This window comes from Equus caballus, chromosome 8 (assembly GCF_041296265.1).
Source record: "Equus caballus isolate H_3958 breed thoroughbred chromosome 8, TB-T2T, whole genome shotgun sequence".
In the NCBI taxonomy this organism is placed as follows: domain Eukaryota; kingdom Metazoa; phylum Chordata; class Mammalia; order Perissodactyla; family Equidae; genus Equus; species Equus caballus.
In genome coordinates, this window is record NC_091691.1 from 43,012,136 (window position 1) to 43,033,861 (window position 21,726).

Consider the following 21,726-nt stretch of genomic DNA (forward strand, 5'->3'; position numbering starts at 1 on the left):
CCATTTTAATCATTTTATCATTAATTAAACTTATCAAGGGTTCATGTTATGAACATGACTTACAACTAATGATGTTGGCCTTGATGCCTGGCTGAGGTAGTGACTGTGAGGTTTCTGCACTGAGGTTACCCTCTCTCCACTCTCCTCACTGGGCTCTGTGGAATGAAGTCACTGTGCACGGCCCACACGCAAGGGTCGGGGTTATGCTCCACTCCTTGAGGGAGGAGAGCGTCATAGACTGTTTGGAATTTTTTTGCAGGTGCAATTTGTCTTTCCCCCCTTAATTAATTATTCAATCATTTATTTATATCAGTATGGAATCCTGGATATTTATTTTATAATTTGGGTTATAAGGCAATACTGTGTTATTTAATTCATTGCTCAAATTGTTTTAGCTTTGGCCACTGGGAGCTCTTTCTCTTGGCTCTTGTGTCCCCTTAACATATGCCTATTGTTTTAGTTTTTGAGCACTTCCTTACTTTTCGGCACAATAGATGTTCCAGGCTCGTCTTGTGTATTTTTGGCTATATCCCTAGGATCAGCCATTTCTCCAAGCAGCCCTGGTTCATTTTATTGGAGATGGTATTTAGAAGCCAAGATCTGGCCTGGGTGTGCTCATTGCTGCTGGGGTGTCATTAGGTCTAGGGTCTCTCAGTGAACAGAGCTAGGAAATAGACATAATGTATACTAACTCGAGTGTACACTCATGTCTATAATTATTTCTCTATCCAGCCATCTGTATCTATATTAAGATAAACATAGGGAGCCAACCCGGTGGTGTAGTGGTGAAGTTCAGTGTGCTCTGTTTTGGTGGTCTGTGTTGGCTGGTTCAGATCCTACATCACTTCTCAAGCCATGCTGTGGTGGCAGCCCAATACAAAATAGAGGAAGATGGGCACAGTTGTTAGCTCAGGGTCACTCTTCCTCAAGCAAAGAGGAAGATTGGCAACAGGTGTTAGCTCAGGGCCAATCTTCCTCACCAAAAACAAAACAAGACAAAAACAAAAAAAGATAAACATAAATTCATATTGATGCCTCTGACTCTAATATAGAACCACATGGCTCATTCTAACCTTCTTTCAGGGCTGGGAAGGGATGTTTTAAAAAGTCATCAACTAATGTATGATTAAGCAGAGTGGTAATCCTTTGCTCCTGGAGATTTTGTTAGAAGATAGACAATCTTTTCCCTTTCACTTTACATATTGCCCATAAGTTCCAGAGTTCAAAATGTAACTTCCATTAAGAATTACAGCAATCTCAGCGATTATTTTCAAATAGCACAGCATTTTCTTATATTTATATTCTGTTCACTTAGGCAGTGGACTGAAAACACGTTCATCATCATCATCATTATCATCACTGCCAACCCAAATTGAATGCTTATTATGTACCACACACAATTAGAAGTGGTTTAGGTTAATCCTCATGATCCGGTGAGTTACTATCATTCTTCCATTTTATCAATAAGGAAACTGAGGCACAGAGGTGGAGAAGCTTGTTCCAGGTCCTGTAGCTAAGAGGGTATGGGGCCTAGCTTTAAACCCAGGTAGTCGTCCCAGAGCTGAGTTCTTGACCATCATGCTATGTTTCATCTCCTAAGAGGTGTGAACAGCATTGAGGAGGGAGAAGAATTTCCAATGGCAGCCCATTTGATTCTGCTCATGGGATGTGGGGCCAACAACTCTTCCCAATGGTTCTGTCTGGCCTCTTGGGACCAGCCTGAAATCTGTCTGGAGAAGCATATTAAGAGGCAAAGGAAGGGCCATGTTTCCCTAGAGATCCTATGTTTTCTGCTCAGTCCTCATTTGATTCAAACTCTGACATTTTCCTTTAAGTCTGTGGGAGAACCCGACACTGCTTATGGGAACCTGACACCAGGAACTTGGCCTCAGGTGGACAGCAGTTACGGACACACATTAGTAAGCAAGTGAGGCCCCATGGAAACAGAAGTTCTTCCCAGGGTACCCATGTCAAGTGCTGTAACCGTAAGCGCTTAGACCATTGTAAAGTGTTATTGTCCAATCAGATATTTACTGCGAAGGTGGTACTTATTTGTTTTTTTTAAAAAAGTTTATTTTGGGGGCTGACCAGCCCCATGGCAGAGTGGTTAAGTTTGCACGCCCCGCTTTGGAGCCCCAGGGTTTTGCTGGTTCGGATCCTGGGCGCGGACCTAGCACCGCTCATCAAGCTACGCTGAGGCGGCGTCCCTCCTGCCACAACTAGAAGGACCCACAACTAAAAATATACAACTATGTACCGGGGGGTTTGGGGAGAAGAAGGAAAAATAAAAAGTAAAGTCTTTAAAAAAAAGAGTTTATTTTAGTTTCACTTCCTCACAGGTAAACCAACCCATGTGTCTAGAAGAACCAGCATTTTTTAAACAGAGATTTTGCTGCTTTAATTATTGCTAAAATGGTTGCCTCATCTGTGTGTTACACACATATCTTGGATATTTAGGGAAAATACGAGCTGATGGGAGCACCACCAGGCCTGATTCCTCATTTCTGTGGCTGCCTGAGGGAGTGGGGGAGACTCAGACTGCTTCACTGCACACAGCGCCTTCGCAGACAGCCTGCAGCCTTCCTCGGCTGGATTCCGATGGAATGTTGTGAATGATTTCCGTTGCTCTTGGCTAGAATACCTTAAACATGTGGGATGGTTTTGACAAAAAATAATTCCACCAGACATTTCACAGCCGGCTCCTGCTCACTGTTGCCTGTCTACTTGCTCATGGCCAGCTTAAGTGGCCTAAATTAGCTTGACCTTGGAAGGGGGAGGGGACAGTGGCTGGAGAAGAGAGTGAATGTATAGGGCAAACAGTTTTAAATGATGTCTTAACTGTTATATTCCAGGAGTTTGGCAGAATATAAAATGCTTCATGTTGCTCTAATGGTATTTTCGAAATATGGTGTGTGCGTTAGAACACACCTGACCCTCCAGAAGATTTCTTTTGGGAAGAGCTCATGAGGCTGCTACTCTTATTTTGTCACCGTACAGTGGTGCCCTGGGGATAGTCATGTTAATACAGATTGCCAGACTCTTGACCTCATAGTGTCACGTTATGAATTGGATAGACTGCAAAAATATCAAACGCAGTATTTTACAGTCCATCCCCTAAAAGAGCTATTCTCAAGCTTCAGAATGTGTAAGAAGCTGTTGGGAAGTTGCTTGCCCAATAGACCTTCTGGTTCAGTAGGCCTGGGGCACAGGGATCTTCATTTCTAACAAGCCGCAGTCGTCACTGGTGGCTGATGTAGGACACGCCTGGGAGTGATGCCCGAGATATTCCTGGGTGTCTCTGAAGATGTCTAGAGGAGGCTTGGTTGCAACTGTTATGTGACAGAGAGGAGTGCAGGAATCTTGGGTGTTTGTCCTCATTTCGTCTCTTTGTTTTTAGCATCGAGTTGTTTTGTTTTTGTTTTTTAACTTCTGTATTTAATTTTCCGAGAGAATGAATTTTTCTGCGCTTGCTCTAAGATACCTGAAAACATCTTAGGAGATGTGGTTTTTCTGCAAGTAAGCTTCCATGAGCTCTTTGGAACATATGTTGTCCTGCCAACAGTGTACGAGCATCAGTCTCTCCACACTCCAACACTGCAGATATTCAACTTCTCCATCTTAGCCAGTCTGATATGCGAATAATGTGATCCTCATTTTCATGTCAGTTTCTTTAATTGCTAGCAGGGTTAGGAAAACCAAGATCATCTACTGAATAACTATTCTTCAACTATATGCAAATAATAACCAATTAGAAAATCAAATAGAGGGGCCGGCCCCGTGGCCGAGTGGTTAAGTTCGTGTGCTCCGCTTTGGTGGCCCAGGGTTTCACTGGTTCGGATCCCGGGCGTGGACATGGCACCGCTCATCGGGTCATGTTGAGGCAGCGTCCCATATAGCACAACCAGAGGCACTCACAACTAGAATATACAACTAGGTACCCGGGGGCTTTGGGGAGAAGAAGAAGAAGATTGGCAACAGATGTTAGCGCAGGTGCCAATCTTTAAAAAAAAAAAGAAAACCAAGTAGAAGTTAAAACTCTCCTATGATAGCAATACAAATTTGAAATACCTAGTAATAAACTTTTTTTGTTGTGTGTGTCATTGTTAAAATTGTGAAGTTTTTTAAATCCTAAGAATAAATTAAGCAAGAAACAAGCAAGACCTACATAGATAAAAATGTTACAGCTCTCTGATAGCACATAAAAGAAGACTATTTTAAATAAATGAAAATCTGTACTTTTTCCCTGGATAGAAAAACTCAGTATTGTAAAAATGTCAGTTTGCTCTAAATTAAACCATGAATTCACTGAGATTCTAGGCAAATTACCAAAATAACACTTTAAAAGGACAGTTTATTACAAAATAACCCTAGAATTCATCTAGAAAAATAAACAGGCAGAAACAGTATTGGAGGGACAAACGCCAGCAGTTATTGAAATATATTCTAATGATTCTGTAATAAAATGATGTAGCATTGTCATAGAACTAGACAGAAAAGCAACGAACAGAGCATAGAAAAAAGAAATAGGGTGAAATATATAGGATGATTTAGTATATGATAATGATGATATTTAAATAAGTGAAAAAAGAGATAGTTGAATAAATGGTTTGGGGATACTTAGTCATAGGGAAAAAATAAGAGAAAATAAATTCAAAAAGGAATAGGGCTTTAAATGGAAAGTAGCAAAACCATGAAAGTTAGAGGAAGCAGTTGAATTTTAAAAATAATCTTGGAATTGGAATGAACTGCTTAATTATGATACAAAACTCAGAAGCCGTAATAAAGAATGTTCAAGAAGTCTGACTATATAAAAACTTCTGTGTGGCAACAATATTACAAATTATATCCAATACAAATGATAAACTGAAAAAAGTATGGAAAATATTACAAAAGGCTCCATTCCTTAATATGCAAAGACACTTACAAATTAATAAGAAAGAGATTCAAACAACCCAAACCAGAGTGTGCAGAGAGCATGCACAGGAATGTCACAAGAAATGTTCATGATCTCTGAAAAGTTGCACACCATCTTTGAATAAATAACTTCAGAATTAATGTCAGGTCTTTCTTATGGAGAAAGGACTTTAAAACACGATGGGATTTTACTCTTGGGGTGATTGATGGAAATTAACATATTTAACGAGTTGGCTGGTGTAGCCTGGGTTCCCCTGTTCTTCTATGGACCAGTGATGGCTGAACTGGGAGCCTTACCTGGGCCACGAAGTGAAGGGACTGAGTCAGAGGAACTTCTGAGGGCCTCGAGCTCTTAAGTAGTTGGAGCCTCCTTTTTACTTGTTTCCTCCATTTACATCATTTCCTCAGTCTTTTTGGCACTCTGTAAGAAAATGGTGTCATGCCATTGTCCCGGCTGCTACATCTTTGTAAAGATTTAAGTAAACGCTGATGTTCTGAGCACTTTGTAATGTCAACTTACTTGACATCTACAGTGGTTGTAAAGCATTCACCCTGGCCGGGAGAATGACCGGCCTGAGACCTGAGGGAAGTGGACATTGAGTGAGGGGCTGTTCACTGAAGGAGAACACAACCATACTTCTGTGGGCAGCACTCCTGAACCGCCGTTCTCGCATCAGGTGCTTGCTAGGCCACCTGTGAAAGATTCTGACCTGAAAGCCGTGGCCAGAACGCGCCCCTTCAGCACAGGTGGGCTCAGTGGAGGTCATCTTCTCCACCGACGTCCAGCAGGAGCCCGCAGAACCGACCCTTGCGGGTGAAGCCCTGGGGCTGAAGCGTTGTTCTGCCTCAGCCTGCTGCTGGTCCCCTTCCTCACTGGTGGGGCTTCTGGAACGCCGTGGTGCACCTGTCTGTCCTCCTCTCTCCCTGCGGCAGCGGAGGAGGAGCCTGGAGAATTCAACAGCCCTGAAATTGGAATGAGTCAGCTGCCGTGTTGCCTGGTTACACCGAGAACAACAAAACAAGGACCCTTATTGGGCAGCACTGCCTGCTGAAAAGTCTGCAGCCCACAAGAATGTTGTTTCCTGACCTCCCTCCCCCGCAGAGAGCCCACAAGTGCTGTGGCCAGCTCAGGCCTCTGCCTGTGTCTGGGGCACACCACAGGCCACTGTGTGGACCATGCTGACACATAAGCTGATTAATGTCAGAGCCCGGGCCAGGAGGAGACCCCTCCCCGTTCGTGTGCTGTCACCCCTAAGCTTCCCTCCCTGCTCATATGGAGGGTGGGGGTGCCTCCTCCCCAGGCCTTTTCCAATTGATTCCTCAACACTCCCCACACTGCCCCTTAAGTCTGCACGGCCCCTCCTCCACCTGAGTCCTTTCTGCTGAAGGAGACTTGGGTGATTTTGTCATTCAGTCGTTCAACAGATACTCATTGATTACCTCCTAGGTGCCAGGCTCTGTTAGGATGCTGGCACACTAAAACAAAACCGTGGTCCTGATTTTAAGAAATCCACAGCCTGTTTTGGGAGCCAGACGGTTTCATAAGGGTGATAGTATTATGCCGGAATAAGCACAGGTATGAGGGCACAAGGGGAAGAGCATCTACCCTGGAGGAGGGGCTGTGAGGCTGAGCTCTCCAGGAGGCCACGGGTGGAATATTGCCAAGTAAGAGCAGGTGCACGACCCAGAAACAGACATGAGCACAGCAAGTTCCCAGAATGGCAACTGGCTTGGAAGGGCCGCAGCTCTGGGCAGGGCCAGAGAGCAAGAAGACCTGAAGCCTCGTCCTGCGTAGGTGGTGGGTTTTATCCTGGGGCAATTGGAAGACACTGAATAATTCTGTTCACGGAAATACTGGATAGATTTGTGATTTTGAAAGATTTCCACAGTGTGCACGTGGGCAGTGGGCTGCAGGAGGCTGGAGGAGCAGTCAGAGACAACTGCAGATATTCATGTGGCAAATGAGGCAGGTGCCTGGAGGGGAGGCTACCAGGGAGGGTACGCAGGCTTCATTACTAGCGTCAAGAGTAAGAGAGGAGAAGCCACTTAGGACGTCTCCATGGTCTCTGGCTTGGGAAGTAGCGGGTTTATGAGAAGGGCAGCAGGTTTGTGGGGGAAAGGCCGTTAGCCAGGCTTCGACAAGTTACGTTTGTGAAGCCCGTTTGCTGTTCAAGTAGCGATGACCAGCGATCAGCTGGCTCAAGAGGGAGATGTGTCTAGATATAGAAGAGAAAGGATAGCGTCTCCGGCCCTCTGAGCATGTAGCCACATGCCATGCACAGACAAGTCCATCTATTGCACAGTGTCCACGTTGGAGGCAATCTTCCTTTCCCAATCCTGAGTGGTACTGCTTTCACTCCCCTTTGCTCAGCTCTTGACCCTGACCCTGACTCTGGTCTCTTCTTATGGGCCCTGAAAGTCAGAGTTTCCTTGGTAAGGGGACTATCGCGTCTCCCATGGGCTCCAGCTTTCCCACTTCTCCCTCCGTTCATGTCTGCTGGCTCTAGAGGGAATCCAGCGCCGGCTCTGAGTCCCAACCTCCATCCTGCCCACTCGGCCTGCCTGAGGCTGGCCAGTCCCACTGCTTTGAGGTGGCAGTAGGACTTCAGATAGATAGTCAAGAAAGAAACCCTGGGCAATGCTGACATTGAAGGGTCAGATAGAATATAATCAGCTCCTTAAGGAGGGTGAAGGAGCCACTGGAGGAGGGCGCAGGCGAGGAAGGAATCCAAGTTTACCCTTCCCAGCGAGTTTGCATTAAGGCTTCTGGGTGATTTCTGGGAGTCCTTACTATCTGTATGTAGCTTGGTCTAGAAAGTCTAAAAATAGCCTTTACCATCAAAATTGACTGTGTTTATATCTTGGCTTGGGCAAATAGGTTTCAGTTTACCTGTTTCAATGCCTAGCACAATGTCCAGCATATGGCAGACACTTGATAAATATTTGTTAAAAAAAAAATGAATGAAAGTCACTAGATGCCATATCTCTTGTAATCATACTGGCACCTTCCAGCCTAATGGGTCTGTGCAGTGGGCCTCTGCTGAAATGCAGCTGGAGGAGTTCCCAGTGGTCGCAAGAGGCTCCAAGGAATTACATTCTCACACTTCTAAGGCTCTTTTTTCAGATTGTAGTTGTAGCCTTTGTTCCAACAACAATTTTCCTACACCAACTGGGTATGCAATTCAATTAAATTCTTTTTTTTTTAAGATTTTATTTTTCCTTTTTCTCCCCAAAGTACCCCAGTACATAGTCAGATATTTATTTTTAGTTGTGGGTCCTTCTAGTCGTGGTATGTGGGACGCTACCTCAGCATGGCTTGATGAGCGGTGCCATTTCCGCGCCCAGGATCTGAACCACCGAAACCCTGGGCCACCGAAGTAGAGCACACAAACTTAACCACTGGGCCACAGGCCGGCCCCAGCAATTCAATTCAATTCTGACCCTAAACTACCTGAAGTTAGCACAGACCTCACAAATTAAGGACTCAGTCTCACAAACTTGCCCCCCACTTCAGATGCCAGTGGCACGTCTTGGGTATCCCCAAGTTACCCTTACTTCTGCCCAACAGACTACATATTTGGAGGTTCCCATGACCCCCAGCCCCCAGGTTTGATAGTTTGCTAGAATGGACTCAGAGAACTCAGGAAAGCACTAGACTTATGATTACAGTTCTCTTGTAATGGATACAACTCAGGACCAGCCAGATGGAAGAGGTGCAGAGGGCAGGGCATGTGGGAAGGGGCAGAGCTTCCATGCCCTCTCTGGGCACACCACCCTCCCGGCACCTCTGTGTGTTCACCAACCCAAAGCTCTCCAAGCCCTGCATTCAGGAGTTTTTACTGAGGATTCATTACTTAGTCATGACTGGTGAAAACTCCAGCCCCGATTCCCTCCCTAAAGGTTGGGGAGTGGGGCTGAAAGTTCCAACCCTCCAATCGTGTGGCGACCAGTCCCCACCCTGAAGCTTTCTAGGGGCTCCTGCCTGTCAGCAGCTCAGGTATGGTCTACGGAGCTCTTTATGTATAACAAAAGACACACCTCTGTCTCGGGAAACTTCGTGGGTTTTAGGAGCTCTGTGCCAAGAACCAGGGACAAAGATCAAATACATATTTCTTATGATACCACAGTAGTGGAAACATGTTTTGGCAGACCCAAGAAGGATCGGTCCTTCTAATTTCAGTTCCTGGTAGCGGGACTTTCACTGGCCTTCTAGACTCTTAGAGTGAGAGCCTGTTCCTTAGGAGGCTCTGCCCTCCCCTGCCTCCAGCCCTGACTCCAGCGTAGTGCAGTTCGAGAATAGTTTGAACCCCTCATGTTCTTTGTCCATAAGCATGGAAAGAACGGCCTCGGGAGTATGGGTGCCAGCTGGGTGGTTGTGTTGTCAAGGCCTGATGGGAGCAAGGTGGGCAGAACCAGAGGCCGTGGGTTAGACCCTGCCTCCACCCCAAATTTGCTCTGTTTTCAGCAAGTCATTTACTTAACAAGATCTGTTTCTAAACATGGGAGAAGTATGAGGACACACTTTTCTCATCTCATTTCAAGGTCCAGCATTGTAGCCTGTGAGGTAGTTAGCCCATCTCCATTTGCTGTTATCCTGAGGATGGATATTTTGGATTATGTTGCAAGTGACTTTGTTCTCGCCTTAATCCTGGCAAAACCTGGCCTCCTCCTCTTTGTCCCACAATGAGACTGCTGAGAGGGGAGCGAAGGAGGCCTTTAACTGTGTACGTAAGCTCTCGCGTCAGGGTCTCTGAAGCCTCCTTGACTGCCAGCTGCGCCTCCACCCCAGGCAGAGATCAGCAAGCCACAGCCTGTCTTATCTGTCCCACATTTGGGCAGAGATGAGCCTCACCTTTCCGTAAAGACTGCCAGGAAGAAATAAAACACAGGGTCACATGCCAAACTAAACATAAAAAAGCCCTTTTCTGGAATGTTTCTAACGTAAAATTCATTGCTACCAGAAAACTTGTGTTTTTTAAATACCTGTAAGAGGCCAGGGCTTGTCAGTTAGAAACAATAAGGATGGTAGATTCAGGAGTGTAATTTTCCCGAGTGTGTCTTTGGCAGGAAAGAGTACGGAAATACGGATTCCAGCAAGATTCTCTTCTCTGGCGTGGCATCTGCGACAACCGTCTAGCGCATGGTAGACTCCAGTCAAGCCCTCTCCCAGCTAGTACCTGGAAAGCCCTCTTCTCATTTGATTTGGGGTACATAAAGAAGCTAAATGCCACACTGCAATTTTCCCAGTAACTTTACAAACCAGCTAAAACTATTTCTGAGGAATTTGGAGGGCATGGAGGAGAGGGAGGGAGATGGGGAGACAGAGGAAGTCTCTTCGCCTCCCTCCCGGTTGCGTTTTTCTGTCCTCCCTTTTTTCTTTTCCTATAGCCGTCCTCCTAGTGCAGCATTGTACTCTCTCTCGCCGACGGGTTAGAGGAGCTTCCAGAGCCTTCTCCTCACTCCCCTCCTCCAGTCCCCTTTGTGCACGGCTTTTCCCTGGAATGCGGAGCTGACCCCGTCACTGTTCTTCGGTCGCGAGGTGCTTTCCTGCCCTTCTGCCACAGTTCCTGCTGGACCCTCTCTCTCGGCTCCCGTCCCTCTGACCTTCTCTCCCCTTCATGGCCACACTTCAGGTGACCTCCTCCCAGGCGCCTTCCCCGGGTCCATGGGTCAAAGGCATCTCTTTCCACCCTCCCCTCCTGAAGCACTTTATTGGCGCCTTTGTTATCCACATATTGCAGATGTTACGATGCAGTGGATTAGAGTGACCGTGAATGTGTTTGCCTTTGCTCTCAAGTAGATTCCAGAAGGCAAGGACTAGTGTTTTCTCTGGCACCTGCAAGAAAGACTGGCGTACAATAGCTGCTCAGTAAACATTTGTTGAATAAATGAATACGTTTCTGGAGGATAGGAACTGTGTGTTTTTTATCTTTGTATCCACCACAGTATCTTCCCATTGAAAGCAGATCAATAAATGTCTTTTTAGATTATTCATTTAAGTGGATTCATGTCCTGAAACCTTTGCGGGAACAGCCTTTTAAAGGTGAGAGTCCAAATAGGCCACGTTGCATCATAGCCATGGCAGCTAACCACGTTCATTTCCAAACTTTCAAACCACGTCAGTATCTTCCCTGATTTGTAGAAGACGATATTTGAAAGTCTTCTAAGGGCGTACGAACACGTACTTGCACACACATACAATTTCTTAAGAATATTGAGTCATCATTATGGGGAAAAAAATTTGAAGTCAATGCTAACTCTGAAAGCTGGAATGTACACTGCCGTACTCATAATGACTTTTCCTACTGTTCTGGAATTTTTTCCTTCTGTGGACTGGGGCCGACATTTTATATATGCACATCTTGTCTCTGTGGATGCCAGAGACCAGGTTTTAAACTCTAAAAAGTCTCACCCATACTAGGTTTTCAATACTTCCTGAGCAAGTGAATTGCTATTATACAGGAAAATAAAGGATCTTTTTCCACATGAGCTTTTTGTTTGATCTGTTGGGGTTATTTATATTTTACAAATGAGCATTCATTTCTGTCTGGGTTTGGTTTCTTTTCCAGGGAGGTTCCCTTGAAGGATGCTAAGGAATATGCTGAGTCCATAGGTGCCATCGTGGTTGAAACAAGTGCAAAGAATGCTATTAACATTGAAGAGCTCTTCCAAGGAATCAGTAAGTACCTGGAATTTTTGGCTTACGTTTTATGCTCTGAGAGTAAAGGATGAAATCATAGAGCTCTGAAGTGGAGCTTTTCGTGTGAATTTGTTTGATGCTGTGGATATAAAACCTACAAGCATACACTTGTTAATTCTGACCTATATTGTGCCTCCCAATTCCAACTTTCCATAATTCTGTGCTGTAACCTGTTGATTCTATGTTTTGTGAATCAAAACGTAGTAATCATGCTGCAAAATAAAATTTATTTTAATTGAAAAATTATGTCTTCCATAGCATCTTATGTCAGTGTGTGGAGGGGAGGAGAAATAAAATAGACAGTGATCAGATATAGAAAACCAAAGTCACCCGTCCAGCTGAATGACTCTAGGCGAACAAAATAAGAGGAACTTTTAGTGATTTCATTTGCTGGTGATCGTCAACAAAAAATAGTATCCCCATCCACTGTGATCTGAAGTTGGGTATTGGGTGAAGAGTTGAATTGTAAAGGTTTTCCTCCGTCTGATCAGCTAATTAATAGAAGGTGACGGCTCCATCTCCAGTTCTGGGCCATGTTATGCTTCCCTTTCTTTACGCTGCTTCCCCATGAATAACCTTTATCTAAGATCTGTTTCCCAGCTGATGGCCAGACTTCGCCTTCGCAGCCTCTCTGGTAATGACGTTCTGTTCTGGGTGCCCTCAGAGGCTACCTGTTCTTGGGAAACTGTGCTGAGATGCCCTCAGAGCGTAATCAGGGACTTTGCAAGAAGTGTGTTTAGTGATTTAGTGAGGTCCTTGCACACAAAGTCCTGGGGTACCCACCTTAGGAAAAGTCAAACCCCTGAATAGTTGGCAGTTGTTCTCAAATATCTAGGCTCCAGACAATTCTAGAAGGAAATTCCAGAAGGGAAACTGATAGTTTGATCTCTCTTCTGCCTGAGGTCATTGTTGGCGGTGCTCTCAAAGTCAGAGGGGCCGCTTCCCAGAACAGATTTGATTTCCTTTTAACTGGTTTTGGTTCATTACTTTAGACTCTGAGAACCCACCACAGGGAGTATTTTGTTTGTTTTTCTTGGCTTGAGGGGGAATTCACTGGGATGGGGAACTCTGGCACGACACAGAAATGCACCAAACAATGCAACCCAGCTCTCCAGAGACCCTGGCCCTGCTCACTGGGGTCCACACCACCTCCCCTTCTTTCCTCCTCCAGAAGGATTCGTTTTTCTGCTATTTCACCCTCTCTACAGAATGGTGTTCTCTGAGCTTGTTGACCTGAGTGGTTGAACTCTAGAGAGCTAGGGCTGTCATTTCATGTTGGAAACCCCATCTCCCAGACTCCTGTTCCATCCCGAAAATGGGCCGTGGCTGCAGCGCCCTGCTGGGAGGAAACTGCTCGGCCGCCCTCTGTGGCTGTGGAACTCTGGGTGACGTCTAAGAGAGGTGGGCTTGAACTCATTCCACCGACCTCCTGTTTCCTTGGACCAAACTCATTCTCTTCTGGGGACGTTTGGCTTTTCTGGTTTGTTGGGCTAGTTGTACAGCCATGGAAAGTTTGGTTTTATTAATGGTTTTAATTCATGAAGCCAGAGAGCTGCTGATGACGGTGACGTCCACGCCACTCTGTGCGGCTCCTCCCTTCCCTCGAGCCCTCTCCCCAGCTGGCCCCTGGGAGGCAGACGGTGCAGAGGGCGGTGTGCAGCAAAGGGAGCACAGAGTTCCGTATCCTTGAGATTCAGCTTGAGGCTTCTGCACGAGCTAGGAGACCTTCTGAGGCTTACGCAAGTCATTATTAAAATAAAAAATGAGGGGCTGGCCCCGTGGCCGAGTGGTTAAGTTCGCGCGCTCCGCTGCAGGCGGCCCAGTGTTTCGTTGGTTCGAGTCCTGGGCGCGGACATGGCACTGCTCATCAGACCACGCTGAGGCAGCGTGCCACAACTAGAAGAACCCACACCGAAGAATACACAACTATGTACTGGGGGGCTTTGGGGAGAAAAAGGAAAAAAATAAAATCTTTAAAAAAAATAAAATAAAATAAAATAAAAAATGAAATAAGGACCTCAAATAAGAAAACAAACCTAAGCAGCAAGTATTAATATCTTAACTTGAAAAGTGTTTCTTGGTGTGGTCCGGCCAGTAGACAGCCCGTCACACGCATCCGGTCTTTACAGCTCAGAGTGATGGGCACTTTGGATAAGGAGTTCCTGAGAATCCTGGTGAAGAGAAAACAAATATTTTGCTTAAAGCACCCGGTAATTGTGGCTTCCAATACTTAATTTCTCTGGAAGCCATAGAATACTTGTATCACCTCATCTTCCATATCAAATAAACAATTGTTTGATTCTGTTTCCTTATGCTTTGGTTAAATTGCCTTAGCAAAGAGCCTGTAGACACACAGGCCCTGCCAAGGTGTCTCTCCATATACGTGCTGTGAGCACTGGTGCCCAACGGCCTTTCTCCTTCAGGCAAATTTCTTCGGACCAGGGCGTGGCAGCCTGAATACAGGTTTGTCTCCAGCGCAGCACCGGGTACCTGTAACAGTGCAGCTGACGTTTCCTTTATTTTCCTTTTCCCCAGTCTTACGTGTATTCTTGTGCTCCTCCCTGAGCTTGAAATAGAATGAGATATTGCTGACACCTGTGCTTCCCAAAGCTGTGTTCAGAGACAAACGTGCCTGGGAGAAAAGATGCAATAAGAAATCAAGAAGGGTAGTGAGAATAAAAGCCTTTTAAGAAGGGTGCGTAAACAAAATTAATTCATACTGACTTGGATAGAGAGACACCTTTCTCTTTCACGTACCCGGAGTGTTCATAAACCAGAAATGAGACAACTGTGCTTTCTGAATAGGAGTTAATATATTTTCTAACTGGAAATTGTTTAGCAAAGACTGTCTGCTTTCAAATACTGAAGCTACCCTCTGAGGATTTCGGGGCTGCCCTGTTTTGGGTGGTCTGCGCACAGTCAGCCCTCACACAAGGTGCCATCCTCTGCTTGGCATCTGTCTGGGTCCCTTTTCTAAATCCCATGTTTGGAGCTCCTGTACCCCACTGCATGTCGCTAGTTCTCTTCCACGCAGTTCCAACCAGGGTTGTCCATTACACTTTCTTAGGTTCTTATGCCTTTAATATGAACTTTAAAGATTTGCCCTTTGAGTCAAAATATAGGAAGAAAAATTCTTGGCCAAGAAAATTATTCTACGTTTGAGTTCTTAAATTGGTGTAGAAAAATGCACAGAATATTCTGCTGTTTATTTATTACAGTGTTAAAATCAATGCCCAAAATTTTGATGTTCTTCCTTATGCATCTACCCTCTCAGCCTGTCTCCGTCATCATGATTTGAAAGGCAAGGCGTGGAGCTCCGAGCTGGCGTTTGCTCCCGGGCAGGCTAGGTCTGCGTTCTCTCCTTCCGGAATTTGCTCACTCTGCACCCATGTGTGATGTTCATTCCTGCAAACCTTTGTTCCCTCAAGGCCCCGTTCAGGTCTCCTCCCTTCACGAAATCTTCATGTGCCCCGACTCTCACAATGGTTCCTCAACGCCTTTCATTTGAGGTTTCTTACTGTCTGCTCCATCATTTTGACTTGGAACCTATTCCCTCTTTAAATGATTCTCCGCGTTTCAGGTACTCATCCGTTCTTCTGGCGAGACTGCACGACCTCTGGAGCAGGTCTTATTCTGTCATACTAGCTGAGACTAGTAAATAGGACAGTGCCAAATTCAGGTTTTTGAATTTGCATCTTCAGCCTCATCTCTTGATGTTCCAGGAGATAATATGTGAGAGGGTTCACAGATCAAGAGAAGTGTAGTCACTTTTCTATGGGGACTTCAGGTTGGATAACACCAGCCAATTAGACAGGCCTAGTGTCTCTTCACTTGTTTATCCAACAAATGTGTCTTGTGCTCTTTGTGAGTCAGGCGTCATGCTGGATAGCGGGGACATCATGGTGATCTAAACAACTGACAGTTGAGTGGGGAGACAGGCTGTGGGCGGAGTCAGACAGGTGTATAATTGCACATTGTAATAAATGCTGTGAAGCAGAAGAACAAGGACTGTGACAGGTGGGACTCTAGATTGCGTAGAGGAGGTCTCCCCAAGGAAATGATGTTAAGCTGGACCTGGAAAATGAGAAGAGGCCTGTGAACACCAGAGCTGAGTTCCTGAGGCAGGAGGTGGTGTGGTGCATTTAAGGAAGAGAAAGGAAGCCTCTGGACTGCAGGTGGGGAGCTCAGGGATCGGGCTGGGGGTTGAGCTTAGAGACTGAGCCAGGTCCTTGCCTGGCCTTGTAATGGGAAGGAGGGGATGCAGCTAGAAGCCACTCGAGTGATTTAAGCAGGGGGTGGCATATCCAGTTTACAGTGACAAAAAGATCGCCCTTGGAGAATGTATCAGAAGGGGGAAAGCTTGGAAATGGCTCACCCAGTTAGGATGCTGTTGTAATACTGTAGTCCCCACTTATCCATGGTTTCGCTTTCTGCAGTTTCGGTTACCCTTGGTCAACCATGGTCTGAAAATATTAAATGGAAAATTCCAGAAATAATTCATAAGTTTTAAATTGTGCGCCCTTCTGAGTAGCATGACGAAATCTTGCTCTGCCCCTTGCCATCCCGCCCGGGATGTGACTCATCCCTTAGCCTCGCTGTATACGTCACCCCCCATTAGTCACTTAGTAGTCGTCTCGGTTATCAGATCAACTGTGCAGTATCCCAGTGCTTGTGTTCAAGTCGCCCTTATTTTGCTCAATAATGGCCCCAAAGTGCAAGCGTAGTGATGCTGGCAATTCTAATATGCCAAAGAGAAGCTGTAAAGTGCTTCCTTTGGGTGAAAAAGTGAAAAGTCTCGACTTAATAAGGAAAAGAGAAATTTGTATGCTGAGATTGCTAAGATCTATGGTAGCTTTTATTACAGTATATTGTTATAACTGTTCTATTTTATTATCAGTTATTGTTAGTCTCTTATGATGACTAATTTATAAATTAAACTTTATGATTTATCGTATTGGAAAGAACATAATATATATAGGGTTGGGTACTATCCGCACCTTCCGGAGTCCACAGGGGGTGTTGGACTAGGTCCCCCGTGAATAAGGGCGGCTACTGTAATCTAGAAGAGAGGTGGCTTGGAGTAGGTGGAAACAAGTGGACGTGAATTTCAAAAATCTGGAAGTAGAACCGATCACACGGGAGGGTGTGGAACGGAGGACGCGGCAGGGAGAGGGACGGAGAGCACCCCAGGGCTCCCTTTCCTGGAAGGAGGAAGATTCTCACAGAAGCAAGTTCTCTCGGGTCTGGATTTGCGGTGAGCCTAGCAGACTAGATTCTGGAGTGGGAGGAACACAAGTTTTGGTTTGTGGATTTTAATTATTCAATTCAAATACTTTTTTTTTTCCTTAACTCTCCCTGAGAGCAAAAAGAGGTGGGGCTGTGCAGACTCACCAGGAAAATGTCTGGCCTGGGGTGGGCCTCGGCCAGGCAGCTGTTGCTTTTACTTGAGTTAGTTGGAATATTGACTGTAGAGAAGAGAACATGAGGCTTTCTCCTGAAAATCACGTCTGGGGACGTTGAAGGTGTTGAACTAGGTTTTTTGTTGGTTACTGTTAGTTTGAGAACAAGGTGAGAAATATTTGGTTTTTAAAGTGAGTATAATTAGAAGTACAAGAATGTTGGTTTGGAAAAATTAGAATAGGGTGTTAATATGAAAGACAGGAAGTTAAGACTTGTGGGCAGTAATAGTGTCTTGTTCTGTCATCATTTGTTGCACAGTGTTAGCTATTTTAAGTCCACTGGATTTTTGAAGTTCCCTAGGTAGTTACTTTTGGTTGGAGCCGGTTAAAGAAATTTGAAAACAAAATAAAACCTTGGCAGATTTTGTGATAGTACAGCAAGCTGTCAAATGAAGGCAGAGTTAGCCCTAAGGAACGAGGAAAGGCCAGGGACAAGCCTGTCCACTTTCTCTCCACCAAAAATGTTCATTTCACAAATGCAGAAATAGGAGACATCTGTGAAGTAATGTGGTTTCAGAATATGGGCAAGTTGGATATCAAAAGCCCTAAACATACGTATCTTTTGTCCCAGTGATTGTAGAGAAGAAATTGATCAGGTGTGTAAAATGCAGTCATAACGTTTGACATCTAGCGAGTTCTCCTTCTGTGCTGTTGTTGCAATTGCTTAACTATATCTTAACTCATTAGAGCACCGTTTTTCCCTGAAACGGGCACTGTGCTCCTTCCTATTTTACGTGTGAGGAAACCGAGGCACGGAGAGGTTTGTAACTTGCTCTGGGTCACCTAGCTAAGAAGGGAGAGGGCCAGGATCCGGAGGCAGGCAGGGGGCTCCAGAGCGCTTGCTCTCCATTTCTAGTGTGTGTCACTTCTCAGTGCGTATGGTGGTTTATGGTGACATTATTCATGATGGTGAAAAGCAGGAAATGACTTAACTGTCCAAAAGTTGGGAAACAGTGTTGAAAAATTCATGGTACATCAGTGTAAACCAGTGATTAAAATGATGATGTAAACATGTATTTACTGAATAAAAAGATAACTTGAGTGTGAAATAAATGTTACAGAGCGGTGTGAGTAATAGCCTGATTTCATAAAATATGAACTGTGAAATATATAATAATAAATTACGTATTCTTCTGGGCAAAGATTGGAAGGATACATACACATTAAAATGTTAATAATCGTGTCATAGTGGTGAGATTCCAGGGAACTTAAGAAAAAAGACTTTATTATGGAAAATTTTAAACGTTTACAGTAAACCAAATAATATAGTGAACCATCATGTACTCATAACCAAGCTGGTTTCGTCTCTACCCCACACATCCCCTGCCCACCCCTTGCCTCTGTTATTTTTAAGGGAATCCCAGACATCATTTTATCTGTAAATATTTTCAGTATACAACTTTGTTTTACATAACAACAATTACGTTATCACATTAATAATCATAATGCTATTATCATATTAATATCATCAAATATTCAGTGGCCAAATAGCTCATAATTGTCGTAAATGGTTTCTTTGCTTCATTTTATGGTTTATTTGAATCAGGGTGCAAATAAATTCCACACACAGTGGTTAGCTGATATGTCTTTTAAGTCTTTCTTTCCATCTTTCTCTCTTTTTTCTCCCTCATGCGATTTCTTTATTCAAGAAATTAGATCACTTGTCCTATAGAGTTTAACACAATATGGATTTGAGTTCCTTTTATTGCTGAGTGGTATTCCCTTGCATGAGTGAAAATTAGTTAATCTGTTCACCTGACATCTGGGTCATTTTCAGTAAGTTTTGGCAGTTACAGTGAGGTTGCCATGAGCATCCATGTGCAAGTCTTTGTGTGGGTACACACCCAGAGTGGAACTGTTGGCTTATCTGATAGGTCACATTTAACTTTTTAAGAGACTGCGAAACTGTTTTCCAAACTTTTTGGTTTTTTGGTTTTCGCATTTTATATTCCCACCACCCACGTCGGAGAGCTCCAGTTACTCCACATCCTCGCCACTGCTTGCTATGGTCAGTTAATGAAATTTCAATCATACTAGTGGGAGTATGGTGGTATCTCCTTGTGGTTTGAAAGTTCGTTTTGCACATGACTACTAATGTTGAGTACCTTTTCATGTGCTTACTTGCAATTCTAGTGTCTTCTTTGGTAGTGTCAATTCGAATTTTGGCCATTTTATATTGAGTTGTTTGTCTTCTTACTGAGTTCTAAAGATTATTTATATATTTTGGATACATATTCTTTACAAATATTTGTTTTTCAAATATTTTCTCCCAGTCTGTGGCTTGTCTTTTCATTTTCTTGGCAATGTCTTTGGAAGAGCAGAAGTTTTTAATTTTGATGAAGTCTAATATGTTAGATTTTTTTTGCTTTGTGGCTTGTGTTTTTATGTCTTATAATTTTTAAATGTTAAAATAAAAAATTAAAGGGATCTATCCATACCATGGAATGTTATCCAGTGACAAAAAAAAATGAGCTAGCAGGCCTTGAAAAGGCATGGAGGAACCTTAAATGCGTATTGCTGAGTAAAAGAAGCCAGTCTGAAAGGCTATGTCCTGTGTGACTCCAACTATATGGCATTCTGGAAGAGGCAAACTGTGGAGACAGTAAGGAGATCAGTGGTTGCCAGGGGCTTGGGGGGAAGGAGGGAGGAGTGGGTGGAGCACAAGGAGTTTTTAGGGCAGTGAAACTATGCTGTACGATACTGTAATGGTGACTACATGTTATTATACATTATCAAAACCCATAGCATGTACCACATTAAGAGTGAACCCTAATGTAAGCTATGGACTTTAGTTAATGATCAATAATGGCTTGTCAATTGTAATAAATATTCCACATTCACACAAGATGTTAAAATAGGGGAAATTGGGGCTGATGGGGAGAAGTATATGGGAATTCTTTGTAATTTATGCTCCGTTTTTTCTGTAAACCTAAAACTGCCCCCCCAAAATACAGTCTATTAATTTTTTTAAAAGACAAAGAAAAAATGCCTTTGAATCGTCAGGAAGCCTAATGATTTTAGGATAGCCTAAGGCCCTCTGTGTTGAAGACATTTGGCATCTTGGACTATTAGCCGGTGGTGGCCTTGCCCCCTTCCCTGTCTGTTGGGGCATGGCCGTTCCTTTGCTTCCTAGACTTTGAACTTCAGTTTTCTTTGTCCCTCTCTTCACCCCCCACTTCCCATCGGTTGTCCGTCCTCCAGGCGTCTTCCTGCGGTTCTCTTCCATCTTTGTTTGCTCCTTCTCTCAACTGCACCCAAATTCAGGCTCTCAGTCTCCCTGCCGGGGACTTCCTGCAAGCCCCCCGGCTAAATGCACTCACTTCCCGCCTCCTAAGCCCGTCTGGTCCCGTGGAGAATGTTAGCTTATTCTGCAGGTCTAGACTCTAATGTCCAAGATCATCTAGTAATTCCAATATTGTCTTCTTTTTGGCAGCAAAAGGACAGTTTAGAGAATGGCTTCAACTCTCATGCGTGTTTCCCCCGCCCCCAAACTGTGCTCTTAGGGCAAAGTTCCATGGTTGTGAGTCACTGCAGTGTTCCATAGAGACCCCCTTTTTTAATGGAGAGGCTTGAAGGTCATTATCAAGAGTAAATACTGCCAAGTCCTGGTAAACTTGGTCAGTTTACTAATCTGGATGATTCAGAAAATCAAGATTGAGAAACAGAAGTTACCCAGCAACTGCCAGCACCTCTAACACCGAATAAAAGGTGGCCAAGCCCAGGAAATGCTGGAACTGGAATGAAAGGGGAGGACAGAGACAGCAAAACGTCAGGGATGACTCTGAGCTCACGAAGGAAACGGCTGGTCCACCACACAAAGAAGGACAACAGCTGCAGCTAAGCATGCTGTTTATTTGTGTTGCGTGCAAAAGCATTACAGCCTCCGTCCAGAGCCACGATAAAATTGACAGGCTTGGAATTTGTTTTTGCGCAAATTGCATTCCTGAGAAATCATTTATAAAAACTACTTTTTCTCTGGGCTGTCAACTTTGAGGAAAACTGAACTTCAAAAAAAGGTCTTAACTTTTCCCAAGCAGAATCTTACACAATCCAAAGCTTATTAAAATAAACACCCTGGCGTAGGCTTGTACTCCAGGATGACTCGTTCTGGAGACTGTGTGCTCAGAGGACATTTTGTAAGAGTAGAAACACGCAGATGATACTCACAGCTTTTCAGATGTTTGTATGTATATATTTGTCTTATTCTTTGCCCATGTAACTAATACTGATTCAACAGTGTTCAAAGGTGATCATTTCGCACAGAGCGCTAGGGCTATTTTCCAGAACTATTCTCTTGTCTAAGTACATTTAACCTTTCCATAAGTTCCAGAGAACTCAGACCACAAGGTCAGAGCCCCGTTGTATTCTCACAGCGCTGCTGGCTTTCTTCTCTTTTTAAGGTGCTTGCCTCCTTGTTATGACCTGGCTTTCCTCTCTCTGCCTTAAAGTGTAAGCACTTCTTTCTTCTCACTGTTTGATGCCGGAATGTGTGGGACACCTCCAAGGTTGAGCGTTTCATGAAGAGCAGGATGGGTCCTGATCTTAGTAAGTGAACCCTGAGTGTCCACCACCGTGAGCCACTGGGGAGGGGTTTCACCCCCTGCAAACGCCGCTTAAGCTGCGCCCAGAACCCTGAGACAGCTGGGGACTCTG

At 44.5% G+C, this 21,726-nt stretch overlaps 1 protein-coding gene and 1 long non-coding RNA gene across 3 annotated transcripts in view; one reads left to right on the forward strand and one right to left on the reverse strand.

Moving 5' to 3' along the window:
• RAB31 (RAB31, member RAS oncogene family) overlaps positions 1-21,726 on the forward strand; it is a 120,610-nt gene that overhangs the window by 92,376 nt on the left and 6,508 nt on the right. For both annotated transcript variants that reach the window (XM_001489527.5, XM_023647464.2), the window contains exon 6: positions 11,484-11,593. In XM_001489527.5, the coding sequence (XP_001489577.2) occupies positions 11,484-11,593 (110 nt within the window). The remainder of the gene's footprint in view (positions 1-11,483; positions 11,594-21,726) is intronic.
• Positions 2,297-5,917, reverse strand: LOC106780932 (uncharacterized). The gene is made up of 3 exons (XR_001377351.3): positions 5,625-5,917; positions 5,212-5,335; positions 2,297-3,677 (listed from the first exon to the last, which is right to left on the reverse strand). It is a non-coding gene; the product is annotated as an uncharacterized lncRNA (long non-coding RNA).